The sequence below is a fragment of the Delphinapterus leucas genome, chromosome 12 (assembly GCF_059928025.1).
Source record: "Delphinapterus leucas isolate spDelLeu-1000000601 "Yukka" chromosome 12, BTC_Dleu_Yukka2, whole genome shotgun sequence".
In the NCBI taxonomy this organism is placed as follows: Eukaryota; Metazoa; Chordata; class Mammalia; order Artiodactyla; family Monodontidae; genus Delphinapterus; species Delphinapterus leucas.
Window position 1 is genome coordinate 64544851 of NC_143140.1, and position 15985 is coordinate 64560835.

A 15985-nucleotide genomic window follows, 5' to 3' on the forward strand; every position below is an offset into this window, starting at 1 on the left:
TAGAGCCTAGGAGTCTGCATTTAAAAAATTCACTTGGGAGTATATCTTCCTGCTTAAAATTTTCCACGACTTCCCATTACCCTTGGAATTAAGACCCTAATTCTGAACATGGCCTACAAAACCAGTGTTATCTGGCCCCTGCCGAACTCTCCAGCTTTTTCTCTACTAGGCTGTTTTTTGTTTTTTTTTTCGCGGTACGCAGGCCTCTCACTGCTGTGGCCTCTCCCGCCACGGAGCACAGGCTCTGGATGCGCAGGCTCAGCGGCCATGGCTCACGGGCCCAGCCGCTCTGCAGCATGTGGGCTCTTCCCAGACCGGGGCACGAACCCGCGTCCCCTGTATCGGCAGGTGGACTCTCAACCACTGCGCCACCAGGGAAGCCCTCTACTAGGCTGTTTTTAAACTTAATGCTTCAGCCACCTTGGTCCTCAAACATTCTTTTCTCTCTACCTCGAACCCCCATTCCTACACTTTCCTAGCGAGTCTCTTACCTCTCAGGCTTCAGGTTAACTCCCGTTTCCTTAGGGAAGCTTTTCTGATCCTCCAGACCGTGGGTCAGATTCCTCATTATTATGTGCTTTTGTGTCACACATCCCAACACAATTGACACTTCTGCGTAAATACTTTCTCTGAGTCTGTGTACTTTGCTCGATGATAAGCTCCATGAGGGCAGAGGCCACGTCTTCTGTGATTCTGAGACGCCCTCAGCACCAAGCACACTACCTGGCACTCAGTGAGGTTGGAAGGCCACCATGAATCATCCACCAGCCTTCGAAGGAGATGCTATCAGTCACATAACCTAAGAGGCAGCTGCTTCATAACCTTCTTTTTATTCCAGTAAAACTTCCTACTTTCTCAACTTTGTAAAATCCCCACACTGGATATCTAAGAGGTAAATCCCCCAAACACATACCTACACTTGTATAAATTAGGGCAGTGTTTCCCAAACTGTTGTTTAACTACCTGCCCACGTAGAAAATGGTACTGCGGAAATGACCACATTTGTATGACACAGAGGGCTGCCTCTGGCTGTCAAGAGCTGGGGCCACTGGCAACAGTATCTCAGAGCACTGGTACCCAAGGGTCAGGGCATCCTAGCTGGGAAGCTCTGCCCCACATTGAGAGGGCTCTACCTTGAGTCCTTCTGTGGGTGTGCTGAATGTTTGGGTCTATTTTCCTACAGAGACTTGTCAGATGGCTGGTCAGCTGATGAATGAATTCCCAGTGTGTATTTGGGTAGAAATGTGAGGATGTAATCCTCTCCCAGTTATCCATTCATTCATCAGATGCATAAGAAGTGTCTGTGTCGCATCTAGAGCTTTCAGTGAGATGTTCTCACTTGGGAGAGCAGCAGCTCATCTCTGCCCTTGCCGTGCTGCTGGCAGCAAGATGGTTAGTCTGGGCTCTGCCCATCAGTGGAGGAGCTTTTCCTGGGGACCAATAACCTTAAGTCTCTATGTGTCTACAGCTGAGTAGAAGAAAGTTTCTTTTTCTCTGTATATCTGAATAAAACCTGTGGGTTTCAAACTTTATTTTGCATCAGAAGCATCCGATGCTTGTTAAAATCCAGCCTTGGAGGTACCCTCTCCAGAGATACTGATTCAGAAAATGCAAGCTGCATCCCAGTTCATTTTTAACAAGCATCCCCAGGTGATTGGATGGAAGTGATCTATAAACCAGGCCTTGAGAATCATTACTGAATATAAAGACCCTTCTGCGGAGTAATAGTTCACAATGTGTTACCAAATAGAGAACATCAGCGTCTATCCCACGTAGTCTTATTCTCATGAAATATATTCTACAGGTGCTTGTAATTGTGTTTCTAAATTAGGTGCTATCGCTATTAAAAACCACATAATGTTTTAAGGTTCCATGTTGTTTATGCCTGCTTAGGGATAACCACAGAAGTACAATAAGGCATTTAAAAAATACCTGCTAATGCTTGTACTACCTTGCAAGGCAAAGGTAATTACTAACCTATATCCAATGAAAAAATTCAATTCGGTTCTTTAGAGGCCATTAAAACCTACAGCTTTTCAAGTTGTAGGTCTAGTGTTTGTACCCTCAGAGTTACATGGAGCAGCTACAGGAATTGCAGCTTCAATCTAATTCATATATTCAGGATGAATTAGATTTGCCCATCTGTACCCATGAGAAGGGCCCTGAGAAACAGATGGGAATACAGGCTAACATAAAATATGGAACTATAAGCATATATACATCTCTTTATTTGCAAAACTGTAAAATCTAGTAGTATAAAATTAATTTAGAGCCAGAAGTTCTAAAAGATTGCAAAAGTTAATTAGGACTCTTCAGAAACTTTGTTTTGCTTCCTAAGGTTTTCTGGTCCTGAGGGCTTGATGTTGACGACTCAGAAAGTTCCTTTAATGATTGGTCATTCCCTACCTATTGTAAAGCCTCTTTCCCCCTTTTGTTGATGGGCTGCCAGATATGGATTAGGGGCTGTGGAAATTTTCAAATATTCCAGTTCTTGGGAATCTGAGTCAAACCTATGTAGTTGTTTGTGTGCACCAGGGAGAAGCTGGGTTTTGGTTAAAACACTCACAGTCCTGATGCCAACGGCTGTGACACAAGGCAACCATTCAGAGTGTAAGGAAGAGATGACTGTGTTACTGTTGATGCCTGGGAAGTTGTTAGAACAATATTGTAACAGAGTCTGATTTTCTCTCCTTGAATAGCACTTATTCTTGACTCAGGAGACTCTTATAAATAGTAGAAAAGCAATGATATCTGTTCTTTTTCCTATGACAGCAGCGTGAAAGCAGTGCAGTCCTGCTCTTATGCTACGTGATCTTTATGTCCCAGATCTCACCTTATTGGTTAGGGCTTTTCATTTTATAAGAGAACTGATTAATTAATTGATGAATTCATTTTACTGGGGAATTTCCTTGGCATCTTGATAACATCCACTATTATTTATTTACTCATTATATCCCTTTCTTCACTAACATATGTTCCTTATGCTGAATTTTAATTTAATAGCCTTATTAATCAAAATGTTTTATTTGTAGTCATTAGATAAATAGTAAACTGTGTTTATCTCTCCTGGGCTGTGTTTATGAAAACTCTATTAAAATTATTGTTCATGTATAGTCTCAAAAGGGATTTAATTATAAAAACTCTTTATTCGAATGTTACCTGTAGACATGGAAGTTTTAATTGCACTGGTTCTATTTGCCATCTTTTCCGAATCCCTTTGAAGATGGTGACCTCCTTATCCTGAAGCCATAAAGCACAGTCTTCTCTTTATTTGTAGGGGGCATTTTGGAGACAATGCAGGTTCTCTTTTACAGTACCTCTAACATACAACCTTGAGATTCCCATTCTCTGATTTTTTACCTGTGAGTGACCTCAGCCCAGGATTTTTTTTTCAAAATGCTGGGGGCATGCAAAGAGACATCATTTTAACATTCAAAATAGGAAACCCTACATTTTTTTATAGCTCTCTGTACATTCACTGTGTCCCCACTTGTTCCTGGGGAGCACAGGTACTCTGCAGCTCTGACAAAGCCCCTGTGACACTAGAATAAGCTCTTCTGGAAAGAGAAGGATGGGGAGGTTTTAAGGTACGAGCCAAGCCAAACTCATGCTGGAGTCAGAGAGCTGGCTGAAATCCCTGAATTGAAGCAAAATAATTGTTTCATATTGTTTCAATATTATTTTTAACAAACTGATGACCGATTGAAACATAACGGGCTAGGGATTGTTTTTAAATGAAAATTGAAGAAACAGCTGTTGGCATTCAAATGCGATCCTGTTATTATGTATTTACTCTTCTAATGTTTGTTTCACTAATATTTACCACAAATCTCATTTGAGTAAGATAGTAAGACATCTAAAGCATGACACATAATTACACAGAAAAAGAGAATGCTGACTCAAAAAGAAAACATTTTTCCATTTGAGTGTATTCCACTGTCTCAATTAAAAGCCTAAAGAGTATTGTTGAGTAAGATTTTAGTTATGATCATATTTCAATTCAGGCTAAAGAAATGCTGAAATAAATTGGTTGTTGAAAATTCTAAAATCCCAAGAGAAATTGTTGTGTTCCAGACACTCTTCTAGGTGCTTTTAGCTATGTTAGATCATTTAACCCTCATAATGCCTAATGTGGGGTAGGCGCTATTATTACATCCCCATTCAGCAGACAGACCTCTCTCGGTTACAGGTGACACAGCTAGTAAGTAGCAGCCTAGGCAGTCTGACTGTAGGCTGGCTCATAACCATTACTCTAAAGGCTGTTTTAAAACTTGAGGGAAACAGCTTGCTTAAAGAAAATAGGTGTCAGTAGATAATTTTATCCTAAAATATGAGTAATTCTTAAACAGTAATAGCTTCCATTTATCATGCTCCTACTTGTGTGTCTGGCTATATGCTAAGCACTTCCTATACATCGTTTTATTCAGTCCTCAAAAAGCCTGTGAGGTAAAGGATTTATTATCCTTGTTTTACAGGAAGATGCAGCAGAGGATTAGGGAAGTTCAGTAACTTGCTTGAAGGTCATATAGAACTTGTAAGTAGCAGAGCCGAAATTTGAGCCAGGACTATTCACTTTCAAAGACCATCAGCGTCACCACTGCTGGGCTGCTTTCTCCATGTTACGATACACCCCCCCTTTGTCTAATCAGCTTGTATTCCCTTCCTGAACAAAATTGTTGGTAATAAAAATGTCGATCAAGAGGAGAAGATAAAGGAGTTTTAAAGTAGAGGAAATTTGTCATATTAAAATACGACAAAAATATTTTTGGTTGTCATTAAAAAAAAAAAAAATCTGTCAACAAGCATATCTTGCACTCTGTTCCAGAGTGTGTTACAATATTATCACAGAGTTTTGACATTGTGATATAAACGTGTTTTGTTTATAATTGGAAGACTGTGCAGCTAGAATAACTTTTTGCTTGGGAAGTCGATATCCTAGATAAAGCATTTCATTTTTGCACAGAGAAAGAAATTAATCACAGTACCTGTTCAGTGAGAATTAGCAGTGAAATTGCTAACCTTATAGGTGAGAGAAATATTGGTTGCCCAGTTGAGAAAGTGACTTTTATTTTAAATAAAATATAAAACAAGTAAGAATATTAGTGAGTCAGATTCCTCATTCCTGACCTTATCAGTAAAAGACGGTTTGAAAATAAGATTATGACACCAGAAGGCCAGTTCCCTTTAACTGCATGTAACAAGGATATGTACTGTATTCTGGAAAAACACAAGGGTAAAAAAACAAATAATAATTAAATCTAATTATAGATTTTGGTGTCAGTAAGACCTGGTGCTACACTTGCCCTGAAAATTTGGGATTAACCTCTTTAAGTTTCAGTGGATATAACAACAGAACCTTCTTCCAGTGATTGTTATGAAATAATGGACATGTAAAGAACTCAGCCAATCTTTGGTGCATAATATGTTCTTAAGTATATTGTTTTCTTATTATTACTTCTTATTAATACTGTTTCCACATTTCTGGATGTGCTTGGTCAGGATTCTATTTCCTTCAGGGGTTCTGTTCATCCATCTGTTTCGTAATACCCCTTCTAACAGACTATTCATATTGACCCCACCCTGCCAACCCTCTAGCTAAAGGAAGCATCAGAACCCAAAGGGGCTTAGTCACTTTTAATTTTAAGGAGTTAGCAAAATCAACTTATTAATTGGAAATAAAACATTCAGTGAACATTTCTTGTGGAGTCCTGCATTGGAATTGTTTTTCGGTGAAGATAAATATCCATATGTATATATTCCCAAGTTATATGGGTTAAATTTAATGAAATATCACGAGTTAAAGTAAGGAAAGTAAGAGCTGAACATGCTTCTATAATGAAGGAACACGAATATACAAGCAGAAAGCTTCTTTTTTGCTTCTCTTCAGCGATGGATTATGGCACATTTAGGATGAAGAAACTTTTGGGGTCAATCATCTTATTTTCCTTTTCTATCTCTGTTCCCTCCTAGAAAATGATTCTTTTCCTACATTTCATAAAATAAGTCATTGGCATTGTATTTGGGCATAAGAATACAGAAGAACTTTCCTCATACTTAGGTCTTACAGCTTTAGTTTACTAAAGTTTACTTTAAAGGAAAACATAATATGCATTATTGAAACCACAAACATGTAACTGTTAATTATCAGTGGACAATTTCAATCATGAAAAATGAAATATACAGAAAATTCTAAGATATAATTTTAGCCTTTGGGCTCAGTTTGGTTTTTTGTTTGTTTGGGGTTTTTTTTTTTTTTTAACCATTCATTAAAGCTTTTAGGCAATCTACAGTAATTAATTGGGAATTTATTTTCTTTGACTCTGAAAAATGCCAATTTTAAGTTAGGTCACTCTAATGTGTGATTGTTTCTAATAACTATTAATATAGCCATCCACAAACCACTTATTTCAGTGGCCACAGTACTTACTGGGATAGATTTGTGGGCTCAAAGGTTATTATTTCCAGTTTAATATGAAACAAGTTCAGAAGATCACATAAGCTAATTTTAGCATAATAAGCTGATTTTAACATGTTGTAATTACCAAGTCTAACTTCAACACTGTTTTTACAGAGAAGACGGTTTTCTACTATCACTTCAACTAGTGTCCTTTCTCCAGTTATCAGCAATTTTCTTATTTTCACTCTACCTCCATCTCCCCACTTTCTATGGAGTAAGAGCCTCCATAGTAATTAATTGATTTCTCTTGGAAAAAAATTTTTATTGCATAATAACGGTGATTCTTCCCATTCTCAGATAAGCAAGTATTCTTCAGCAGTTGTGATAAGTTGTTTTTAGTATGAAGTAAGCCAGGGAGCTCAGATTCCAGTGAAATTTCATGTGTCTCTGGAAATGATCTTTCTAAGAACTAGTGAACATTTTATTTATCTCATGCTTACTGTGTTGGCATCATTGTGTTAAATTATTATTGTTACAAAAAGGGAGTAAATTAGTGCCTTGGTAATTAAGACTATAGAACTCCTTTATATTTTGTTGGGATATTTGGTTTCAAAGGTATTATCCCTTTTCTTAACACTGAACAGAAGTGTGATCTGAGTCTTCAAGAAACTAAGGATATATTTGTAAAGGTAACAGCATTTGAAACAACAGAACATCATAAGTACAGAGTATTATAGAGTATTATAAAGGATTTATTTTGAACCCTGAGAACGGAATACATTAGGTTAAAAATTTTAAATCCCTGAAGCTTAGTTTTAAAGAAAATATAAGCAGCCTGTGCCTGGTTTCCTTTAAAGCCATTTTTGTCACTGACTTCAGGGTAAAGCTCTGAATTAGGATTGGAATGGGTCCATTCCACTTTAGAGTATTCTTGGCATGGTTAGATTAGCATTAGTTCATTCCTGGTGAGAAAGAGGTGGAATCAGTTCAGCCTATGAATTTGACCTGATTAAGCCAGGAAAAGCTTCCTAGAATTGAGTTTGATTCTCCTGGGCAATCTCAGCCTCAATCTCAAATTCTGGAGCTGAGTAGTATATAGTGACTTGATTAAATGGTATGGACTTTAAAACCATTTTCCTACTTAAAATTGTAGTCTTACCATACAGTACAAGTAAAATTCCTCATGAATACATGTCCCAATTTGAAGCTGAACTATTCAGTAGCCACATTTTCCAGAACAGTTAACCTTAATACCATTCTTAGCTTTAAAATCTTTCTGAACAGTAAATGAAAACTGATAATGAGAAAATGAACATTTATAGGTGTTTTAATTTTATTTTATTATTTTTAATTTTTTTTAATTTTTTTCTTTTTTTGCGTTACGCGGGCCTCTCACTGTTGTGGCCTCTCCCGCTGCGGAGCACAGGCTCCGGACGCGCAGGCTCAGTGGCCATGGGTCACGAGCCCAGCCGCTCCGCGGCACGTGGGATCTTCTCGGACCGGGGCACGAACCCGTGTCCCCTGCATCAGCAGGCGGACTCTCAACCTCTGCGCCACCAGGGAAGTCCCTATAGGTGTTTTTAGTATTAATTGCTTCTTAGTAAAACTGAAAATCCTTTCTAACATTTTAATGGTATCATTTGTTTTTAAATTAAAAAAAAAAAACAGTTGCTGAGGTGCAGTTTTGAGCCATTCCCTTTTTTTTGTACTTCAATTTTTATTTTATTTTTTTTATATACATCAGGTTCTTATTATCTGTTTTATACATATTAGTGTATATATGTCAATCCCAGTCTCCCAGTTCATCCCACCACTACCACCCACCCCCACTTTCCCATTTCTTTAAACGTTTCTATTACAAAATATTAAAGCACCTATCTTTTCTCAGAGACCAGCATGCTGATGATGTCAAAGAAGACTTTGAAGAGAGAACAGTGAGTGAAATGAGGACATCACATGAAGCCACAGGTACCCATAATAATCTCATATTATTGATGGGTATTACTGATGGGTATTACTGATGGGTATTGATGGGTATTACTATTAATACTCAACAATCAAAACTTAACTGGAATGTAGCAGTCCCTTTTATATATTAAAGATAAACTTCATTTGGTTGGTTCTGTTACCACAGGCAATAAAAGTTTATTGTTCAGGATAAATTTGGTGTATACTTCACAATGATATGGATCCATCTGTGACCTGTATTTACAGTCTCTTTCACATATCTGTACAATATTGTATATAAAGTTTGGATAAGGCATTCTATTTGGTCCTTGTAAATTTTTTTGATATTGTTGATATCATTTGCTTCATATGTTTCAGACTCATCTCAGAATGTGTTGAAATTCCAATAGAACTAATATGGTCTTAATCTAATACCACAAAATGAAAAGGAAATTGCTTGAACAAACGTTTTAAGTTGTACTGGAGAAAGTAATTTGTCTTGCATCTTTGCTGAATAGATATTACAGTGGTTTAACTGAACAATGAAGTCGTAATGACTGTTACTCATACTATAGATTTATGCATAGTGTTATAATGTTTATTTTTTATAAGAAAATGTTGTCCCGATTATGATTTTAATGATTGTCCCTGGGGACTTTGCTTGTCATGTGCTTTATTTGGTTTAGACTGTTTATAAGATTGTAGAATGGCACCTAAGGACTGTTTGCCTATAATGACCTATTCCACAAGTGATGCTTTGATTTCCATATCTGATTGTCATAAAGCAGTAATTTATGATTAATTTAAAAGTTATATTCTCTGCTGTCCTCAGCATGTTTTATGGTGTTTAGTCTTGCACCACATACAAACCCTTCAGATGGCCAGGGTTTGCATCCCTGATCTACCTCCTGCTAGCTGTGTAATCTTGGACATCTCATGGAATACCTTTCAGTGCTTGTTTCCTTATCTGTCCAGAAGGTTGATGATGGCAACTCCCCCCCACAGTTGTTACGGGGATTGAGTACAGTAACATTTGTAACTTGCTTAGAACAGTGCTTGGCACATAATAAGTGCTATAATGTTTCTGGTCATTTAGAAAGGAAGAAAAACATTTAATTTACGAAGCTTTTGTCATCAGGGTATATCGGGTTCTTAATCAAAGGCTTCAGCCTTTCTTTGTGAATGGTGGTTAGGAGCACGGCCTTCATTCTCTTCTCAGCTCCACCAGTACTAGCTGTGTGGCTGGCTTTGGGAAAAGTATTTAACTTCTCTGTTCCTCAGTTTCTTAATAGTACCCACATCACTGGATTATTATGAGGAATAAATGCATCAGTGGCCAAAGTATTAGCTGCTAGTGGTAGTAGTAGTAATAGCAGAAGTAGTAGTAGTATTGTGAAATGAGTGTCTATTGCATGGAATTATCTGATCATTGCAAGGTTTAGGTAGATTCATAATAAAATCTTCTGGGCTCTGAACTTTTTGAGGGAGTAATAATTTGACAACCTTTTCAGTTTCTTCCTAACTTGGTGATGCAATTCACTTTTCATTTTATTTGCTGAGCTGATTTTGATCATTTTTTTCTGAACATAGTCTAATTAATGGAGAATTTCAGGTTTATTAACAGGATATGCATGGTGTTCTCTCTTTTTCTGTGGTAGTTTTATGTCTTTTCAAACTTTGTATATTTTTATCCTGTTTTTTAAATTTGAATTGCCTGAGTTTTTCTGTTTTACAATTCTTTCCCAAGAAACATTGCTAGGATCCATATATAACTCTTTGTTATTTTTGTCACCCATAAAACCTATAGTTCAATATGCGTATTTTACTTACTGTCTTATTTTTCATTAGTGAAAGGGAGCCTCATAAAAACAAGCTGCTTTGAGAATTTTTGCACATATGTTCCTAAGTAAGGTTCGCATATTAATATCTCATCCAGTTTTAGCCTCCTAAAATGAGTTTGATGACTTCCCTTCTCTTTTGAAACATTTTATGTAAAACTTCCATAAAGTTAATTTTTACTGCAGTGAAATCATGTTATGATTGTCAGCTTTTATTTAACTGCTTTCTTAGCTTTAGATTTCCTTTCTTTCTTTTTTTTTTTTTTGAAAATTTTTTCCAGATTCATGTTGTATGGAAAAGATTTGAATTTCACTTCCTGACGTTACCATTTAAGAGTTTATTGGTTGTCTTTCCCTGGACCCCATGATCCTTCAGTCCAAAATGAGATCTTATGGTGTCTGAGGGCTCCTGTATCTTGGTGATGTTGGTGATATCTCAGATCCTAGTCAGTGGGCGGATGCGTTTAGTTTTTTCTGTCCTCCTGCCTCTCAGGTCTCAGTAGAGCCATGACCTAGTGTCTCAGATTGGGCTCTCCGGAAACAGACATTGGGAGTGCTGTGTGCAGAAGGTTTTTGGTGGGTACTTTTGGGAATGATGCCAATGAGAGAGTGAGAGAAGCAACAGTGGGCAGAATGAGCTGTGATGCAGTTATAGCAGAAGCCTCAGTCGATCCCACAAATGAGCTCCAGATGACCCTTCCGAGTTATCCCGAATTTAGGCATGAGGACCAGGCCTTTGTATTGACCAGTCCTTGGATGTTGGCTGAGGGGGGCCGTGTCCTTGGGCAAGGAGCCTCCCTTTGGCTTAGGGCAGTTCCTGGAGAGGGAGGTAGCTCTGAGGCATCAGCAGTCAGCAGGTAGGAGAATGAATCTCTGGGTTCCAAAGGGGGAGCCCACCACAGTGTCCACTACACCTAGCTAGTCATTTGGTCTCTGACTTTCCTTTAAGAAAAATCAAACAGAACTGAGAAAAACTGAACAACAAACCAGAACATCCTTTCACATATGTGGGATTAGGCCCAATTCAATTCAATCTTTTTGTTTTAGACAATGAATCTGGCTCCTAAATTCAGTCTTTTCATTATTTTGCCTGAGATGTCATGCGCTTTATTTACTTTGTTTCTTAGATCCAGGATTTTTTTTTAATCCAGAAAAATTCCTTCAGTTATTATTTTTGTTATTACTTTTGTTCTTTTCTCCTTTTTGATTGGTAATACCTTTTACTCTTGGGTTAGATCCAAAGGATGATATTCAAAATATTTAACAATTGGTTTGACAGCCAACATTGCACAGGACAGTTAAAACAAACACCAGCCACCAGCCTTAGTGCTGGAGCAGAGTTTGGAAGCTCCATGCTGTACTTCGGTGCAGCATCTGGAAGTCCCGCAAGGGCCTGACTGCTGAGGGTGGAGGGGACTATTACCAGCCATTATGGAAGTATTTTAATATTTCAACAGCTTATGCATTTTTTGATACTCTAGACATATTTCTCAAGTTGAAATGTCTTACTCTAGCTCTGTCAAGTCTACTAGTTACTGCCTTTAGCATGAATTTTAATAGTGGTTTTTATTTTCCTTTAATTTCCTGCACTGGCTTGTTTTTTTCTTTTCATAGCCTGTTTTGTTTTGTAGACGTCATGTTCCCTTGTGCCTTACTAAAATCATGAAACGCTTCTGTCAATAAATCAATAGTCCTCTCCCAATGTTTTGTAGAACTTATCAGAGGCCCCCGGTGATTGTTTTTTTATTTTATCATTTTTGAGTGCAGAGAAGTTTCCCCAGGTTTTTTGTGAAGAGCACTTACCCCTCAATGCTCCCATTTGGGTGCCGGTAGAATTCCTCTTTCACACCTGAGCCTGAGGGTCAGGTAGATATGCTGAGCCTAGTAGGTGCTCACCAGTGTTCATTCACAATGTCATTCACCAGTGGTGGAATAGGGGATAGGGGAAAGGAGAGAAATCTTCTTGTAGTTTGTGCACTATTTAGTATAGAGGAGTCTGAAAAGAAGCCACCCTGTATTCCTTATAGCTAGTAGGATTTAAGATTCAGTAAGCCCATGAGAACTATTTTGTTTGGAGTCTTAGAGCAAATTGATTTTTAAAAGCACTTCCCCCTAGAAAAACATCTTCCTACCTTGTTTCTTCAGTTAATTCAATTTAATTCCATACAATATGTGTGATTTTGATGTTTTGATGATTGCCGCTATGCTACCGAATTTGACCTTTGGGGACCTTTACTGAATACAATGCATCACTTTTTCTTCTTTTTCTTTTTGTTGGCTTCTGTCTCCTTTGCCTGAAAGATAAACTAATTCATTTCCTCCATTGTAGGAAGGTCCATTAATAAAGGATCCTATAAATTGACCTTCAAATTTAAACTCCTGTATTCCTGGGAAACGTGTAATTTTCTTTTCCCTTCTGCAAACATTCTCTCTCAGGGGTGCTGATATGCAGAAAGAGTTGAATTTTATTTTGTAATGTACTAGATTCTCACTTGAAAAACCAGGCTTGCCTTTTGCTTCCATAGCAATTGGTTTTTATTTTGGTTGTTAACCTTGAAATGATCCTCAAATATTTTTCACGTCTGCGTTTAGGATCTTGGAGCTAATTTTATCCACATTCCTTGATGCTGTGATCCATTTATTTTACCCAATCATTGTTATTGTTTATCCTTTTTATATTTAGTCACCAGTTAGTAACTCCATTAAAAAAAACTTGGTTGACAGATGTATCCCATTTCTCCTGGCTTTCTTTCCTTTCACATTAAGAGCATTTTTTTATAGACTCATGGAATATTAGCTTAAAAGGGTCATTGATTCCTTTTCATCTTTGCCTTTTTATATTCAGGATACTCTCAGTGGCATGCCTTTCTTTCAAGATAGGAATAAGTTTTCCCACTTGCTGAGTCTTTACTATATGTCAGACACCGGAATAAGCATTTTTAAAAATATCATGTAGTCGTTACAGTGATCCTGTCACATTGATTTAGCCAAAATTTAGAGCTAGTTAGTGGCAGAACAGGGACTTGAATCCATGTATATCAGACTCTTAAACTCAGCCCCTTGACCATGACCCTATACTTTCTTATTAGGAGACAGAAGATCCAGGGTCACTTTCTGATGCTTCCCCTATCTCACAGGGTGGCTTTGGGCTTTGCCCTATCTCACAATGTGTTTTCCTCATCTTCGGGATAGCTACCTCCTAGCATTGTTTTGAAACTAAAATGAAACAAGGCAGCTGGAGATTCTGGTCTCACTTCTGTCCCTGGCTTCAAGGGATAGGAATGAGTCAGGACAAGTGGTTAAGTCATGCTGTGGCTTGTTGATTTAGCATTGTTCAGACTTGGAAACAGGAAGCAGAATGGGATCTGAGTCCGAAAGCAGCAGGGTGCATGAAGAGAACTTTTTCTTTTCTCTGGAACTTGCCCTCCCTGTGGTTCTACTGGGCCCGGATGGGAACAGTCCTATAGGAAGCAGGTTCTCATGCTCCATGGTAGTGAAGACATCTCTTTCTGCTGGGAGATTTCATGTTTGGTTTAGATGGTGGGCTCTATTCTGAAGATTTATTGTCTTGATTCTGCATGAAACACTGGAGGATATATTTCTTCAGGATCACCTTTATCAGACCTGTCTTCTCACAAGGGTTAATCGTCTCCTTCACTTTTTCCTACCCTAAGCCAAATCAAGGATTTTAATACCTCTATTCTCAACCAGAACTGAGAGACATTTGTATTTGCAAATTTCTGCTTTGGATAACTACATTATTATCTATTAAACTTCATTTCAAGAAAGTCTCCAAGAATATGCTGTATTGATGTAGCCCTCTACATTGCATTGCAAGTGCTGAATAAGTAATTGCTGAATGAGTGATTTCCATATTATAAACAATATATGTAAATGGTAGAGGCAGGGCTTTACTATCCATCCATTAAGTATCAACATAAGAAAAATATTCCTCATTTGATAATTGTCTAGAGAGATGAAATAGCAGTAAGACCAAAGATCCACAAAGTTATTTCTCTTAACGCTACTCCCATCTAATATTTTCTTGCTTCTGATATTAAGGGAGCCCAGCAATTGATGTTTTAATAATTATTTCCAAAAATGCATTAAATTGCTTTCCAAGTCACCAAAGTGAGGCTTTCATTTTTTTGTTATTATTTTGAGTAACAATAAGTAGCTTATCCAATATCAGCTTCTGGTTTTATGTAACTTATTGTGAAAATAACATATTTATTATAGAATAATTAGAAAATACAGGGAATCAAATAGCAGAAACTCAAAATTATCTGTAATTTTATTTTCTAACACACCATTTTCTGAATTTGGGGGAGTTTTTTGGGGATTTTTTAATATCTGAAGTATTGTACTAACTGCTTTGTAACGTGCAGTTTTCTAACTACGTAATATTACAATAATTTTTACCTAACTATTTATACTAATTACAAAATAATATTAAATATCCCCTCTGTGGATCGATGATCAATGCAGCATCATTTAATGGACCAATCTCTAGTGGGTATCTAAGCTAGTTATTTCCTGTCTCTCACTATTATAAATGCTCTTGCAGTAAACCTTGGTAGTGATTAGGATTAGGGGTGTGTGTGTGTGTGTGTGTGTGTGTGTGACATAAAACACATACAAGTGGTTTATATCAGGTAAAAGCAGTTTATCTCTCTCTCACATGGAGGAGGCTCAAAGGTAGGTGCTCCAGGATTTAATGGTACTCAACAGTATTAGGAAGTCAGGTTCCATGTATCTTGTTGCTCTCCTTTGCGGAGTGTCTGTTCTCAAGGTCTTATCTTGGTCAAGGGTGGTTCTGGGGGGCTAGTTATTCAGTTACTGTTCTCCCCAGGAGGAAGGAGAGTCAGGGTGTGGGAGTAGTGAGAAGAAGTTTGACCATATACCTTGGGTAAATTTTCTTCTCGGGAAACTTCAAAAAAATACAGAGAACTCCTTAAAAAATATTATTTTTCATGCAGGTAAATCATTTGAGAGGAGGGTGGTGAGAAATCTGACCCTCATAAAATGCTATTGGCAGAACTGTCTTCCAGAATAAAAAAGCTTTGTTTTCTAAAGCACATTATACACATTCAAACCTGCTCTTCCCTACTCTCTGCACTGAGCCAGCTACTTGAGCCAGAGTCTGTGTGCGTTTATTTTAGTCTATATCACATGTTAAAATAAAAACCTGGAGTCACATTTCTTTGCATTTCAAGGGATCCAATACATATCCACTCAAATGAAGTTGTTTTCTTTAGCCTTTTTGGATTGGGAGCGTGTACCTAACATCTTCTGAGGAGATGGCATATTCTGTGGTTGGTAAATGCCACAGTTGCCCCATTCGTCAGAAAATAACACTGGGCATCAGTGAACATGAAAGAATCAGCAAAAGGAAGGGGGGTCTTAAGGTGAAGGATGGAAAGTTGGTATTAGTATTGGAGTGGTGTGTGAGTCTAGGCCTACGTATGATGTCAGCTTCGAAGGCATGCAGACGCTACCAGAAATACAGGAGCTTTAGGGTTTTTAGTCACTTCTTTAGAATGGCTCAGTTATTTTTCTAAGGAATAATGATGTAGGAGCATTAGAAGTGAACTGTGAATAATACAACTTTAGCAGGAATAGAATGAACATAGAATGGAGCTTCAGTGAAGGAGGAAACAGTGCCAAGTGTCAACAGAACATAAATAGTTATAGAAGAAAGTGTATGGCTTTGGAAAAAACTGACACTCTGTGGCAGGCAATCCAAATACAAGTTACAAAGTAGCCTGTGTTGTTTTACTCTAATGTGGAACTAGAACTCTTA

General features: G+C 37.7%; 1 protein-coding gene across 8 annotated transcripts in view; it reads left to right on the plus strand.

Moving 5' to 3' along the window:
- The window catches only part of L3MBTL3 (L3MBTL histone methyl-lysine binding protein 3), a 125924-nt gene that overhangs the window by 99179 nt on the left and 10760 nt on the right, over positions 1-15985 (plus strand). For all 8 annotated transcript variants that reach the window (XM_022556443.3, XM_022556421.2, XM_022556448.2 and 5 more), the window contains one exon: positions 8286-8365. In XM_022556443.3, coding sequence (XP_022412151.2) covers positions 8286-8365 — 80 coding nt within the window. The remainder of the gene's footprint in view (positions 1-8285; positions 8366-15985) is intronic.